Source organism: Petaurus breviceps, unplaced genomic scaffold (assembly GCF_028583685.1).
Source record: "Petaurus breviceps papuanus isolate PSGF00001 unplaced genomic scaffold, PetGlider_PUasm1.0 174, whole genome shotgun sequence".
In the NCBI taxonomy this organism is placed as follows: Eukaryota; Metazoa; Chordata; class Mammalia; order Diprotodontia; family Petauridae; genus Petaurus; species Petaurus breviceps.
Genome location: NW_027185761.1, coordinates 76,144,939 through 76,160,561, shown reverse-complemented (window position 1 = coordinate 76,160,561; position 15,623 = coordinate 76,144,939). Strand labels below are relative to the sequence as shown.

At 49.3% G+C, this 15,623-nt stretch overlaps 2 protein-coding genes across 5 annotated transcripts in view; one reads left to right on the top strand and one right to left on the bottom strand.

The window, feature by feature from the left end:
• The window catches only part of OGN (osteoglycin), a 15,293-nt gene extending 7,164 nt beyond the window's left edge, over positions 1-8,129 (top strand). The window contains exons 4-7 of the mRNA XM_069084443.1: positions 746-904; positions 3,090-3,292; positions 4,139-4,234; positions 6,813-8,129. Of these exons, the coding sequence (XP_068940544.1) occupies positions 746-904; positions 3,090-3,292; positions 4,139-4,234; positions 6,813-6,983 (629 nt within the window). The 3' untranslated portion in view covers positions 6,984-8,129. The remainder of the gene's footprint in view (positions 1-745; positions 905-3,089; positions 3,293-4,138; positions 4,235-6,812) is intronic.
• The window catches only part of CENPP (centromere protein P), a 181,748-nt gene that overhangs the window by 146,264 nt on the left and 19,861 nt on the right, over positions 1-15,623 (bottom strand). For all 4 annotated transcript variants that reach the window (XR_011167615.1, XM_069084442.1, XM_069084441.1 and 1 more), the window contains exon 5: positions 13,516-13,612. Coding sequence is in view for 3 of the 4 variants with exons in the window: in XM_069084442.1 (XP_068940543.1) it covers positions 13,516-13,612 (97 nt within the window). In the remaining variant the exon portion in view is untranslated. The remainder of the gene's footprint in view (positions 1-13,515; positions 13,613-15,623) is intronic.

The window sequence follows — 15,623 nt, the reverse complement described above, 5'->3', positions numbered from 1 at the left end:
TACGCACAGCCCCCCACACACATACACATAAACACACACATACACACGCCACGACCATGCACACATATAGACACACTACAGACACGTGTGCACACACATGTCATACACCATACATACATATACACTATACATGTGCACACACCCCCCCACATACACACACCACGACCATGCATACATATACACACTACACAGTGCACGCACACCCCCACACATATACACATAAACACACACCATGACCATGCACACATATACACACCACACACATGTGTGCACATATACACACCCCACCCCCAACAGGGGATAAGGCACAGAGAGATGCTTAGATGGCCCGCAGTAGCCACTGCCCACAGATTCTGTCAGCTTCCAGCCACCCTCAGCTCACACACTCTGCTTTGCCAAACAGTTACAACAATGCTGATGCCGTTTCCAAGGTTAATCCCGGCTTTTGAAAGGCCTCTCTAAGTTCTAACATCTTTGGAGAACGACACCCACCCGGTCACTCAGCTGTTGGCTGTTGCACACACATGAGTGAGTGTGTGTGGGCCTCATGAGATGAGGTTTTCAAAGGAAGTCATCTGAAAAAGAGGGGTTTGGGTGCACAGACCAGAGTTGGGGAAGGGGCAGGGCAGGGCTGGTGGGCGCTGGGCTGGAGCCAGAGTCCTCTGGGTGCGTGCAGCCTTAGCCCTGTCCTGGCCAGGAAGCCCCAAAGGCTCACTGAAGGCCGGTGCTCCCTGTCGTCCCTTAGAAATGCCGACCTGCCTCCTGTGCGTCTGTCTCAGTGGCTCCGTATACTGTGAGGAGACAGACATCGACGCCGTGCCCCCCCTGCCAAAGGAGACATCCTACCTTTATGCCAGATTCAACAAGATCAAAAAAATCACGGCCAAGGACTTTGCAGAGATTCGTAAGTTAACTGTTTGTCTTAATTCTGAATTCAAACACCCCAAAGGGGCGTTTCTTACACACACACACATACACACATATGTGTTGTGTGTTAGAACACAAAAGGGGGTTCCAGACGAGACTGCGATCTCTATTGCCCCATGGGTTTGTTTTTGAAAAGAATCTAAAAACTTCGGCCTGCCTAACGTTTCATTAGATTCCAAGCTCCTTGAGGACGGGGACCTTCCTTTGTCTCTTTCTGTATGTTCAGCACTTAGGACAGCCCTGGCACACAGCAGGGGTATAAGGAATGTTTACTGATCCACTGAATTATAAGAAATAATGAAGGAGGTGGTTTCTGAGAAACCTTGAAAGACACACGTGAAATGATGCAGAGTAAAGTGGGAAAGCCAGAACAGCTCAGACAATAACAACAGCCTAAAGGCGAGTGATCTGGAAAGCCTCTAAGTCCTGTGCATGAGGGACCACGATGCCGCCCACCCTCTGACAAAGGGGCAATGCACTCAGGGCTCAGGCTGAGACATCCGTGTGTGGTGGACACGGCTAGTGTAGACCTTCATCTGGCCTGTTCCAAAGGCATTGGCTTTTCTTTCTTTCTTTTCCCCAATGGGGAAGAAGGGAAGTAGGAAGGAAAGAAAGTAAAATTTTTAATTGAAAAAAAAAATTAAATTGAAACAATTCTACACATCCTTTGCAAACTTGTGGCCTGTCTGTGCCCCGGTCTGATCTCCCTTCTGTTCCTTTCTGTGCATTTTTAAAAGGGGTTCCCCTGGTCTTTCTTTCTCCATCACTATCCCTAACCCTCCTCCTCTCTTCCACCCCAACCCCACCAATTAAGGGATAGAAAGCAAAGAAACAACAAAATTAAATAGAACAAATGAGAGTGTACTCACTGCTGTCATCAGTCTTAAGCCTTGCAAGGTTGTTTTTTAGATTCTTTGAACAATCCATAACCCTTTATCATTGTACAAAATGGCGTGTGTATACACACGAACATCTATGCACACGCACGTGACCTTGGATCAGTCCGTGACTGGTGTTTCTCTGAAAGACCCTCAGAACCAAAATGATCCACCCCTACAAAGTCTGTTCTTCTTATGTAACTCCCCTAATACCTTCTGAAGACAGCCAGATTCTAGAGGGCCATTTGGGTCTTCTCTTTTCAAAGTTGAACCCTCTCCGTCCTTTGTCATCCTTCATTCATGCTTCAGTGAAACGCATGCAAACGCCTTCAAATTGTGACTCCCAGAATGCACACAATCCTCCCAGTGCATTTGGAACACCCCCAAGTCACTAGAGGACGCTGCCCTCCTCACTCCTGGGAGCTCCAGGATCACTGTAGCTTCCTGGGCTGCCCCTACTGCTGCGGCCTTACAAGGAATAAGAGCCCACTCAAACTTTCCTGGGGGCTTATTCCCCCCTTTCCTCTCTGCTCAGAAGTGGGGCGGCATCTTGGTTCAAGATTTCATGGATTATTCTAACAGCCTCCTGACCAGACATCCCTGTCCTCAGGCTATTCCTTCTCCAATCCCCACTGTATACAGTCTAGCCCTGTCACATCCCTCCTCAAAAGCCTTTACTCCTTCCTTCCCTCCTTCCTCTAAGACAAAAAGCCAATGTCCAAGGCCTATGTTTAAAGCCCTCTGCAATCTGGCTTCACCCAAACTCTCCAGTAAAGATGTGTCTTCCTTCCAACCCCACCCCTCCACACACTCGACATTCTGGCCAGATGGGGCCACTGGCTAGTTCCCAAATTTGAAATGCCATCTCCCTCCCTGGGCAGTCTATCCCAGGCAGGCTGCAATGAGATCCCTCCTGATTGCAAATTACAGGCTCAGCTTTGGGGCCCTGGACTCCACAGAGATGAGGGATTTCTCGCTCCTAAAATTCTCCTAAAACAGGCCTATGATTCTCTCTTACTCTGCAGTCGTCCTTGGCATCAGATATGAACTCCTCCCTCCCCTCTTGTCTGCCCAGGGCCTGGGCAGTTAGCAGGAATCATCATTGTTTGTGACTCAGTGGGAGCACCAGGCTGCGCCGCTGAAGGTGACAGAGAACCGGTGCTTGACGCATCTGCCTGGTTCCACCTCAATGCGGCTCCATGCTTTTAATGTGTGATGAAACAGTGCCCAGCTAAGGTGAAAGAAAACGCGGTGTTTTTATGTGCTTGTGTTCTTTCCCTCAAGCTAACTTAAGAAGGCTCGATTTCACCGGAAACCTGATAGAAGACATCGAGGACGGGGCCTTCTCCAGGCTCTTGCTGCTGGAGGAACTCACCCTTGCTGAGAACCGGCTGTTAAAGCTCCCAGCTCTGCCGGCTAAACTGACTTTATTTAATGCCAGATACAACAAGCTCAAAAGCAAAGGCATCAAAGCAAACACATTCAAGGTAAGAAACGTTTTAATCCAATTTTAACAAAGAGGGAAAGCCCTCAGAACAAGGAAATACACAGGCTGGCTGACTGGCTTGTAGCCACTCTACCCAAGTATCTATTTAACTATAATTGCCAGCGTGAAGGCCTCAGGTCTAACCTTGGAAACCAGGCCTCAGGTCTAACCTTGGAAACCAGGCCTTGGGTCTAATCTCAGAAACCAGGCCTTGGGTCTAACCTCAGAAACAAGGCCTAGGATCTAACCTCGGAAACAAGGCCTCGGGTCTAACCTTGGAAACAAAGACTTGGGTCTAACCTTGGAAACAAGGCCTGCTGAAACCAGGCCTTCCTATGCTTGCTCTCCACCTGTCTCCAGTCTACCCTCCACACAGCTGCTACCAATGAAGCCCAGGTGGGTGTGATCACTCCTCTGGTGGCTCCTTAGTGCCTCCAAGATAGAACCCACATTTCTCTACAGAACCAGGGCACTGGAAGCCCTTTCCAGGCTGGCTCCAGCCCCCTTTCCAGGTTGATTACACACAACTCTCTGCAGCAGGCAAACTGCCTCCTTGTCTTCCACATTGCATCATCTTCTGCCTACACGACTCTGCCCAGGCTGCCCCCCAACCCTCGAATAATACAGTCCCCAGTTCCCTTCCAAAGACCGTGGGCTTGGTGCTGCCTTCTGCAGAGCCTTTCCTGATGTCCCCCCAAACTACCTTGTATCAGCTTGGGATTGAGCCATGGCCAATGGGAAGGAGCCCAAGGCACCCAGGTAAGCCCCAGCTGCCTCTCTCCATCCCCTGCCCAGACCAGACCATCGAAGGCAGGCCGACACCCAAGGTCCTTCTTCCTCCCTACAGAAGCTGCACAACCTCTCCTTCCTCTACCTGGACCATAACGAGCTGGAGTCTGTGCCACCATATTTGCCAGAGAGCCTGAGGGTCCTCCATCTCCAGGTACAGTGTCCTTGAGCCCAGAGCCACATTCATGGTGCTGGGAATCGTTTCATTCTTTGAATTTGACTCTCCAGCAACCTCGGATGGCCTGCCCCTGCCTGGGGCACAATGAATGCGGTTGGTTGGTTCACTGAGCACCTCTCTCTCTCTCTCCCCCCTTTCTTCCAATCACCCCCTTCCTCTCTCCTCCCTGTGTCTTCTCTCTGTCCCCTTCTTTCCTTCTACTCACCATCTCTTCCCTCCCTCCCTCTGTCTCTCCCCTTCCTTCCACCCCACTTTCCTCCCTCCCTCTGTCTCTTCCCTTCCTTTCTTCCACCCCACTTTCCTCCCTCCCTCTGTCTCTCCCCTTCCTTCCTTTTACTCACCCTCCCCCTTCTTCCCTCATTCCCTCCGTCCCTCTTCATAAGAGGCACATTACCTCTCACAGACTCAGCTTACTGTTGCATTCACCAGTGTTCACAAATCCTTCCCAGCTGTTTTTTCTGGGTCGGTTTTGCCCTTTCATTTGGCACCAGTTCACAGGGGTCTTTTTGGTTTCCTCTGAAACTGTCCATTTCATTGTTTGTGATAGCACAAGGTTATTTCATTATCTTCCTGTGCCAGGCCGTTTAGCCACCCTCCAATACAGGGACAGCCTCTTAGTTTCCCATGTCTGGCGGCTAAGAATAAAATGAGCTGCAGAAATGCCTTTGTCCCCCTTGGTCCTTTCCCTCTTTCTCTGATCTCTTTGGCATGTGCGTACTTGGAGTATGATAGCTGGGTCGAAGGCTAGCCCACTCTGATGATTTCGGCAGCCTGCTTTCTGGGCAGCCAGCCCAATTCACAATTCCACCAGCAGGGTCCTCGGGCCTGTCTTCCCACAGACCCTCCAACATTTGACATTTTTCCTCTTTCGTCATCTTTGCCAGTCGATGGGCTGAGGTGGAACTCAGACTTAGATCAGTTTTCTGGTGATTTCACTACATAATTTACTTTAAGGCAATACAAGAGTCAATAAACTGGTCTAAAAAATGAAGAGGACAGGAAACTTGTATCCCTCCTTCTTCCTTTCCTCCTTTAGAATCTCCCTCAGGAAATGGCAGCTTAGGGGGCTCAGTGGTTAGAGTGCTAGGCCTAGAATCAGGAAGTGCTGAGGCCAGTGCAGCCTCAGACACCTCCCAGCCTCTCACAGACTCCTCATAGGGGGGTCACTGAACTGAATTGGACAAGTCCCTTATCCACATCCTCAACTGAAAAGTGGGAATAACAGCTACTGGCCACTAGCTATCTGCCCCAGGCTGTTGTAAGGATCAGATGAGGTCACGCTGTCAGTGCTCTGCACAGTGCGTGGGGCAGAGGAGGCCCTCGTGAATGCATACTGCAATTACTGTTAGCAATCATAACCAGAAGCATGAACTGTGCTCCACGGAGAGCCTGTCCACGACATTCCCCAAGGCCCCGGGGGAGAGAATTCCAAGACTTGGGCTCCACGGCTCCCAGCTCCACTGCCCTTCCTAGGTCCAGCCTCCAGCGTCCACAGGCCTTGTGGCCACTTTCCCAGTGCCTCCATCTCAATCTGGGTACAGACTCATCCTCCCCACAGCAATGCCCCTTGATCAACTTCTCTCTTTCGTGACTGGTACCACCACTATCACGACCCACAGGATCCAAACTCCATTCCCAGACACTCTTTGGCTCTGTCCTGATCACCTAACGCCCTCTGATACCCCACTGTCCATCATTTTGGCTCCACCCTGCTTATGGTTCTCCCTGTCTCTCTCCAGAACTATTAAAGCATCTTTTGATTCAGTTTCCACACCCCTGTGAGATTATCACACTGACCCACGGGCTAAACCTGAAGAGCCCCAATTGGTGTATGCAGCTCACTTCTCCAGACTTAGCACATCCTGCACACCAGACTCCAGCCACCTCGGACTGCTTGTCACATTCCCGACACGACCTGTCTGGCCCACTCCGCCCCCTGACCCTGTCATGCCTAGAACATTCCTTTCTAGATGCCACCCATTAAATCCCATGTGCCTAGGACTCCACAGTGCACTTGAAAGGTCTTGGACCCATCAGGGCACTCCATGTACCATTCATTGTTCAGTCGTTCCAATCACTTCTGACTCTGTGACCCCATGTGGGGTTTTCTCAGCAGAGACACTGGAGTGGTTTGCCATTTCCTTCTCTCACTCATTTTACAGATGAGGAAACTGAGGCATCAGGGTTAAGTACCTTGCCCAGGGTCACACAGTGTCTGAAGCAGGACTTGAACTCAGATCCTCCCAACTCCAGACCATCCACTGCATCACCTGGCTGCCCCCCAAACCCCACCTTGTAGAGGAAGTTTTTCCCATTGTTATTGTTGTGCCTTGTTCAGTTGTTTCAGGTGTATCTGACTCTTTAAGCCCACCCGGGGTTCCCCAGGCCTGGAGCACCACTCACCTTGCCCTGATGTGTAAACATGTTCTGTTTAGAAAAGAAGCTTGTCTTTTCATTCCCAAGAACAACTGGGGGAACCAGCTTTAGAGATGCTCTTCATGTAAGCCACAAGTGACTGATGTCAGACCCCTAACCAAGGTCTTCTATGTTACAGTTTAACAACATAGCTGATGTCACGGATGATACGTTCTGCAAATCCAATGACACGCGCTACATTCGGAGCCGCGTTGATGAGATACGGATGGAAGGCAATCCCATACTCTTGGGAAAGCACCCTAACAGCTTCATCTGCTTAACAAGGCTGCCCACTGGAACATACTACTAACCGAGGCTCACATAGCTGCATGTGCACCCAGAAGGGGAAAGGCGGCCGTCTGCTCTGCCCCGCATTTAAAGGGTCTCATAGTCTGGTCTAATTATATTTTCATGTATCCCTTGGCAGCTTTCAGGCACTTAAACTTTGTGGTGGTCTTGTTTTAAACTAGAATATTTAGAAAACTGCACATCTACGTTTTGAGTTCAAGATGTCACATAATGTGAATGATTGAGACTAATCAGTATCAGTTATCACCGTGTAACCCCCTTGGTCCATGGCAAGGTTTCAGGCACACTGTAACGGTGCCCTTGTATCCGTGTCTAAGCTTGGGGCTCTTCCTCTTCTCATCACTGTGTAAGTGTGCACACCCCCTCCCCAGGACTGTCTCTCCAATGTCCTTCTTCCTTGTTCTTACCCGAGGCCATAAAGTGTCTGTACGGCAGTGGGCCTCCCTGCCCTTACCCCTGGCTCAAAGTGAAATACTTTCAGGTACCCACAGTTTCTGCAACCTGGACTGACATCAGTGAGACAGAGTTATTACTGTTTTATGCCACGAAATACGGTAGACTCTGCTATGAGTCATGTATTCATAACAAACCTTTCTACTGGAGTTGACTTCTCCATTTCTTTGGTCAAACCCCAATAAAATGTACATTCACAGTAATTTACTCTAGTTTGGGGAGGTGCAGTGGAGAGGATTCCTTTGGCAGCATTCCCAGGATACGTCTCCATTCTCTGGAGGCCTGCTCCCTCCAATGCTGAGGTAGCTAACATGACTGTTATCATCACCTCCGTTTCACAGGTGAGGACATCAAGGCCTGCACAAGGGTAAGAGGACTTAGGCAAAGTTAGATTTGGAAAGAGAGCTTTGGTCTTTCTGCTCCTGGTCCATTCCTCCTTCTACAGCCCAGAGCATGCATCACGCTTCCTACAGAGGGGAATGTACACATGTGCTAGCTGAGCCCAGGTTTCACACATAGGTCCAAGGAATGTGTCAGCCCCCACATGCCAATCTGGCAGATCCAAGACCTCAATTCTGTGGACATTCCTTCCATGGATATAAATGACAGCTACTCCCCTTCCTTCCTATCTACCCATCCCATAAAATTCTTTTATGTGTCATTGAATAAATAAATCCTCCATCAATAGCCCACACGACAGACTGCAGACATTGTATTATTTCAGGACAACAGGCTCCTGCCCACCTGGATGCCACATTGTGCACACAACCCACCGCTGGTCACTTGCTACAGCCCAGCTATCCCTGATATGTTTACTTCCACTGATGTGTAGGTCACTCACAATTATTCTTTTGAGATCATAGTACCTATGGCTGATAGACAGATAGCATCCCTAGGACAGCAGTAGAATTTAAAAGACAAGCTTTTGCAGCTAAGGAATATTGAGAGTGACTTATCATTTCCCAAATGTGACTGAGTCCACTCTCTTTTTTCTCTTCCATTCTGGACCAGCTCAATATCCATCTCCATCCTTTATCCATGACACTGGCCCAGAATCCCCTGGATAATAAGCATTAATTATCATCATCTTCAATTTCCCTGTGTAGATGAATAGGAGAATCTCCTTGGAGGGACTGTGGATCTGACTGGGGAAGTCCTGCATTGGCCCATGGCTTCTAGGTGCCAATCAACACAATGTCTCTGCAAAACTATATCATTTATTGAGAAAAATGACAAAACTCTGGAGTTGAAAGAGCCCCCAACATTCCTCTGGACCCACTTGTACCAAAAAAAAAAAAAATCCCCAACCACTCAGCCAGTGGTGAACTAGCCTTTGCTGGAACACCTCCAATGAGAAAGGACCTGCCCCCTCCCAAGGGAGCCCAAGCTACTTTCGGACAACTCTATTAGAAAAGTTCCCTGAACTCAAGCCTAAAACTGTCTTTTTCAAACCTCCCTCCAGTGCTCCTGGTTGTGTCTTCCAGGGCCAGAGAAGTAACTCAATCCCTATTCAACAGCAAAGTCCTTCAAACACTTGAAAACCACTAACATGGACTCCTCCCTCCTTCCCCTGTTCCCCAACCTCCTGAACATTCCTTTTTCATGGCTTCAGTTCGCTTAAGAATCCCCATATGCACAGACTCAATGCCCTTCCCCAGACCGACCACCTTCCTCTGGACACTTTTAAACTCATCATTATCTTTCTTAAACTGTGGTGCCCAGAATGCTTCATAATATGGTCTGCCCAATGCAGAGATCCAGAGTGACTCTGCTTTCCTCGTTCCTGAAAGTTCTGCCCCTCTTAATGCAGCCCAAGCTTTCACCAGCTTTCTTGGCTGCCAGATCACCCTGCTAACTTGTGGTGAACTGACCAAGCATGAAAGCTCTAAAGTCTTCTACAGAATGGCTGCCATCCAAACAAGCCTTTCCTATCTTGTATTCATGAAGCTGACCTTTTGGATACTTTGTGGACTGTTTTTATTTCTATGGATTCATCTTATTAGACTACTCAAGCCTGTCACAATCTTTTCTCAGCCTGATGTCACCTCGTGGACCAGCTCTGCTTTGTGTCACTAATTATACCAGCCCAGGTGTCCGGGGTCCCCCTCCTGCAGAGACCTCCTTCCCAGGAAGTGACTTACACTTTAGATCTGCCCATTCTACCATTGTCAAGTCCATGGCACCACGTTATCAGTGAGTCCACAGCTCCCTATCTTTTCCACAAGAATAGCAACAAATTCTTGATGAAATTCTTTGATGGAATCTAGAGAAACAATATTTACCACATTCCTGAGTTACGAGCTGAGTAATCCTGTCAAGAAAGGAAAAAGGGTTAGGCAGGCCTAACTGCCTTCTGGAGGCCATGGTGGCTGCTCAGAACCACCAGTGCCTTTTCTAGATGCTCCAGGGTCATATTCTGAATGACCTGTTAGAACTTTCCCCAGAGTCAACATCAAGCTCCCCGACCTCCGTATTTGTCTGCTCTCTGGACGCTGGCTAATATAGGTTCAAAATTCCTAAGTCCAGGTTCTACATAATTACCATGAGGGAAGAAAAATTGACTCTCATCCCCATTTCTCAGCCAATCTTTAAAGACTCAGAACTGCTATAAAATTCCATGTTTTAAAGGCTCCTAAATCCTCTAAAAACCTTCACTCTTCTTTTTTTTTTGGAAATGACAAAATCATACTGAGCTCTGTTGAAAGTCCTGGATTCTTAGCCTGGCTTTATGCTTCTCTTTACAACACCCTATGGCCCTAACCTGCCATATACTTGCTATCTCACTGGAGGCTTACAAGGATGTCAGCTAGCTAGATACCACAGGGGTCACCATACAGTCATTTTCCTGATGAGGAAACCGAGCCTCAGATAGGTAAAGGAAGTCCCCATGGTCAAGTCTGGATGCACACACAAGAGGGCAGTTTCAAAGTCCAGTACCTCCTGAGTCCAAGGCAGGAACTATTTCCATGCACAGCTGATGACTGCTGACAAAGGATTGTAACTGGGCCTTATCTGTCTGATACTCACCAACACAAACTGCCCACTCTTGTCAGACTGGTCCCTCACCTGCCATGGAACACAGAAAATGTATTTCTGCCTAAACCTTTGCTTCTATTTGTCACATACTAGCCCTGCAGGCCAAGCTTTAGAGGTAAGAGGGGATCTCAGAAGGAAGGAGAAACCAGAGCACTCAGACCATGGAGCCTGAGGCCTGAGTCATCACAGACCGAATCCACATACAGAAGGCAAGGCCCAAAGCACGTTCACCACACTCTCTCTTCCTCCTCCTTGACTTCTACTGGCCTCTCTCTGGGGGGCTCCTTGTGTCTCTCTGGCCCCTTCAAGCTCCCAAAACAGTAAATGTGAGCCTCTCCAGACCTGTCTCCAAGCAATCCCTGGGATCGCTGAGGGAGAAGCATCTGGCAGACACTCAGCCACTCTCTGCCCCAGCAACCCTACTCGATTCCCTTTCTCACTGGGCTGACCCCACTGTGGTCCCAGTTCAGCATGGCCTTCCCTTGGCCCTCTATCCAACTGAAGTTAACCTTCATCCTTCCAAAGCCACTTTCTGACCCCTCAAATCCATAACAACCTCCCTTTTTAGCTGAACTCAAACAGAACAGAGTGCCTGCTGAGTAATCACATACTATTATATCGATCTGCTTTATATGCAAAATATCTGTTTTCTGTGGAAATGTTCCCTTGAGAGCAGGGACTCTGTCCAGAACTAGCCATGTTCCTAGTAGGCATGAAATAAATAACTGAGGAACTGAATGCGAAATTATCAGTTGTGTAATAAAATGAACTTAGGCCAATAAGGTGTTCAGGTCTAATTAGTAATTGTATCTTTCAAAGCTTGACCACTTTGTTTAAAAATCAACAAACTATTTTTACATAATACACCATTCAAAAGGAATAACTAAATTTCAAAATATACCTTCAGTTTATTAATGAGAGTATTATATAGAACATAAATAAAAACAAAATAAAATTGTACTGCTTTTGATTTAATCAAAGAATCAGGGAAAATGCAAGTCTCAGCTGGTCTCAATTTGTCAAATGTCAGCTCCCCTCTAGGGCTGAAATATCCTCCCTGATTCTCACAACAACCCTGGGAAGAAAGTACCACTGTTTGTACTCTCTGTAGAGGGAAGGAGAGAAGCTAGGAGCAGTAAAGTGAGACTGCTCAAGGCCACACAGCTACCAAGACTCGGAGAATGGGCTCGAACCCTGGCCTCCTGGACTCCAGTGAGAATATGTGGAGAGAAACAGACTTCATGTCATGGCTGGTACAGACCCCATCCCACTGGTGCTCTTTAGTTCCTGTGATTCTTTTCCACAGCTTCCCAGAGATGGTTCACAGAGAACCTACCCAATGGGGGGGGGGGGGGGCCCAGGGATCCTACACAGAGAACCTACCCAAGGGGGGAGGGACAGGGATCGCACACAATGGGAACCCACATCTACCGGTAGGTCTTTTTACATCTGGTGCCTAGCCATACCATACTTAGGGCTCATTCTCTCTACATCATTGACTTAAAATCATGGTTAGGCATGGTGGGGATGCTTCTCAATTAGGCAGATGACACAGTGCTGGGAGAGGTGGCAACTCTAGGGGGTAAAAGTCAGGATTCAAAAACACTGCTCTCAAAACCAAAAGAGAATTGAGAAAACAAACACATTCTATAATGCAATGAAATAAAAGACGAAACTACAAACATACTTTATATTCTTATATTCCAAAAATAACCACCAAAAATGATCCTACGTATAGTAACACCAAGAAACATTACTATCTGAGGACCACGACCCCCGTGCAGCAGTAACAGGTAACTGCAAAACTTCACTGAGAGAAACCAAGGGTTAAGTGACCAGAGCCAGCTCGTCCCTGGGGCCGGGCACATTGCTACACTGGCTAAAATGCATTTTCTGTCACTCGATACCAGTCAAAAGGCTAATGAATTTCTTCCATTTGCAGAAGCTCAGTGACAGTAAAAGGCATCTGGGGAAAACTGAGCAAGAACATAAAAGGTCACTCTGAAATCCACAGCTGATTGAGACAGACACACGCACACACGCACATACAAACCCACACGTTTCTCATGAGAACAAGATGTTCTTGGTGTGAAGCAGAAGCCCCGTCTGCCGCTGACATCCCCCCTGGGCAAAGATCCACGAGTCCTGCCAGAGCACTAAGCAGGGGACGATGAGCACGCAGTCCAGGACGGGAAAAGGAAAGACAAAAAGGAGCCTGGAAGAGGGACGCGGGACGAGCTGAGGTCACAGGAAGCGGTGCGAGGACCTGTCCCCCGCCACTGCCCCGCACAGAGCAGTCGGTCGTAGTCCGTGTGTCATGGTCAGCTCAGAAAGGGTCGCTCACGTAAGAATGAAAAACAAACCACGTAAAACTGAAATGCGATAATCTGCTCACTGCAAAGCTGGGAAAGAAGACAATTCCTCCTCTGTCACTACTCAGCAAACAGAAGGAACGGCGAGAGCCCAAACAGGGAATTCTGTGGCACCAGAGCAGCCCATCCATCAATATCTCCAGGAACCTGACATTCGAAACCCGAAGCAAAGTGGCCCAAATGTTACTCAGGAAGAAGCATTCTCCTGGAGAAAAGAGGGTGTAGAGCATGAAGAAGGGCGTCATTCATCGATCGCCGCAGGGAACAGGCATGAGCTGACCAGAGAAGGGGCACCTGAGCCCCTCGCCAGCCTGCAGACCCGCGACCCGGCACCAGAGAGGGGCAAGAGTCGGGAAGGCCGCTACCACACAGAGCTCCCAACTGCGCATGAGTGCACTGCTCCGGAAGGGAAGCCATCCCACTGTCACGATAAGAGCCAACAGAATACTGTGGAGTGTTAAGCAAAGTCTGCGTCCTTTGATCTATGGATGTCACTGATGGGAAATGCCTACAAAACCGTTCCAGAAAACCTGTAAATGCCTCCCTGCCCCATGACTGGGGACTGGCTAAAGAAACCGCAGCACCTGAACACGCCGAACATCAGCACGACACAAGAACAGCCGAGATGAAGGCGACAAATGAGACAAGCCGCCATGTGTGCTGGGGACTTACCTGGAAGTACTGAAACGTCTGTCTGCGGTATTCACACCACTCCAGGAAAAAGTGAAGGCTCCTGAAAAACAGGAAGAGGTCCCGCTTCTCTTCTGTCCTGTAGGAATAAAATCTTTTATAAGCAAGGCTCAGAAAAATCAACACCCAGAAACACAATACCTGCAATGACTAAGAAAGGAGAAATGGAAAACCGACCAAGGAGTGATGATGCCCAAGGAGCGGCCCCAGGATGTGGAGCGTGCTCCTGCTCACCCAAGGTCAGGCAGCACAGTCAGACTGTCCAGTGCCATGAAGCACCTAGCACGCACCAGTCTCTGTGTATGCACTGGGGATACAGAAAGAGGCAAAAAGCAGTCACTGCCCTGAAGGAGTGTGCGATCGAATGGGGGAGAGAAGAGGCAAAGAAACACAAAGGAAACCATACGTGCAGGATGAGAAGACAACTAGCAAAAGGCAGGCCTTGGTCTTGAGAGGTTGGGGGAGGCTTGTAGGAGCTGGGGCTGAGGAGGCCAGCGGTCAGAGAGGAGGAGGGAGAGCACTTTAGGCCTGGGGACGGCCAGAGAGAAGGCCCAGATCCTGGAGGTAGAGGGTCTTGTTCATGGACTAGCTGGGAGGCCGGGGTCCCTGCACTGAACAGGATGTGTTGGGGACTGAAGTGTGAGAAGGCTGGAAAGGTCAGAGGGGCCAGGTTATGAAGGCCCGGAAGGCCAAGCCAAGCACTGTGTATTTGCTCCTGGAGAGCACAGGAAGCCACTGGAGTTTACGGAGTAGGGGGATGGGGCTGGGGGGTTGACGTGATCAGAACTGAGCTTTAGGAAAATCGTGTGAGTGGCTGAATGGAGGATGGATTGGTGTGGGGAGGGACTGAGGCAGGCGGCAGACCAAGGGGCTATCACAAGAACTCAAATGGGAGGTGCCCAGGGCCCGCACCAGGGTGGGGCCGGGTCAGAGGAGAGATGCTGCACCCCCTAAGCCTGACTTCTTCAGTGTGTGGGGTAGCTTGGTGCCTTCTCCTAGGTGCGTCCCCATTGCAGAGCAGTGGGGCCTGGAAGAGCCGCCTGCTGACCTCAGGGGGCACAGCTGGGGCTGCAGAGGGGCGGCTGGCGCCCAAAGCAACAGGACATGCAGAGCACCCCAGAAACTGGAGAAGCCAAGTACGCTGAGGGCTGGGAGAGCAGCGAGAAAGGGCCACTTGTCCCACAGAGCTCTGACAGAAAGTGGCATCTAAGCAGGCCTTGGGGCACCCACAGCAATGTCTTTGCAAATGTGTGTGGGGGATCTATTGCATCCCACCTACTAAAAGTAATTGTTAGGCGGGAGGAAGGAAGATGGAGAGGCAGGGGAATGCTTTTATTAAGAGCTTCCTGTGGGGCGGCCAGGTAGCACAGCGAGTAAGAGCACCGGCTCCAGTGTTGGGACGACCTGGAGATCGAATCCCGGGCTCAGACACTCAGCACCACACCCAGAAATAACTGGCCGTGTAACCTTGAGCAAGTTACTTAACCCTGATTGCTTAAAAAAAAAAAAGAGCTTCCTGTGTGCTAGTCATGGTGCCAAGTGCTTCACAAATACCATCTCATGGGATCTTTGGAAGGCCGGTGCTCTTATGATCCCCATTTTACAGTTGAGGAAACCGAGGCAGATTGTGGTAAAGTGACATGCCCACAGTCATTCAGTCTCTATATGTCAGAACCAGGTCTTTTTGGTTCCAGGGGCAGCTCCATCCAATACTGCACACTGACTGCTCTCTGACCAAAGGGGATAAAGCGGGAGTTCCAGCTGGGCTAAGAGGGGCTCTGGAGACCCTCATCGTTTGGGTCAGGAGAGAGGAGGATCCTGAGAACCCAGAAGAGATTTGGTCACCTCATTTATAAACTCCTACAAAGAATGACAGACAGTGGAGAGAGACAATTGCACTGGATGGATAGATAGAGATGGTGGCTAGACACAGAGAGAGGATGAGGGGAAATGGGGATGGATGCAAGACTAATATGGCTGGCAGGCTGGCAGGATGGATGGATGGATGGATGGAAGGATGGATGGATGGAAGGATGGATGGAAGGATGGATGGATGGAAGGATGGATGGAAGAATGGATGGAAGGATGGA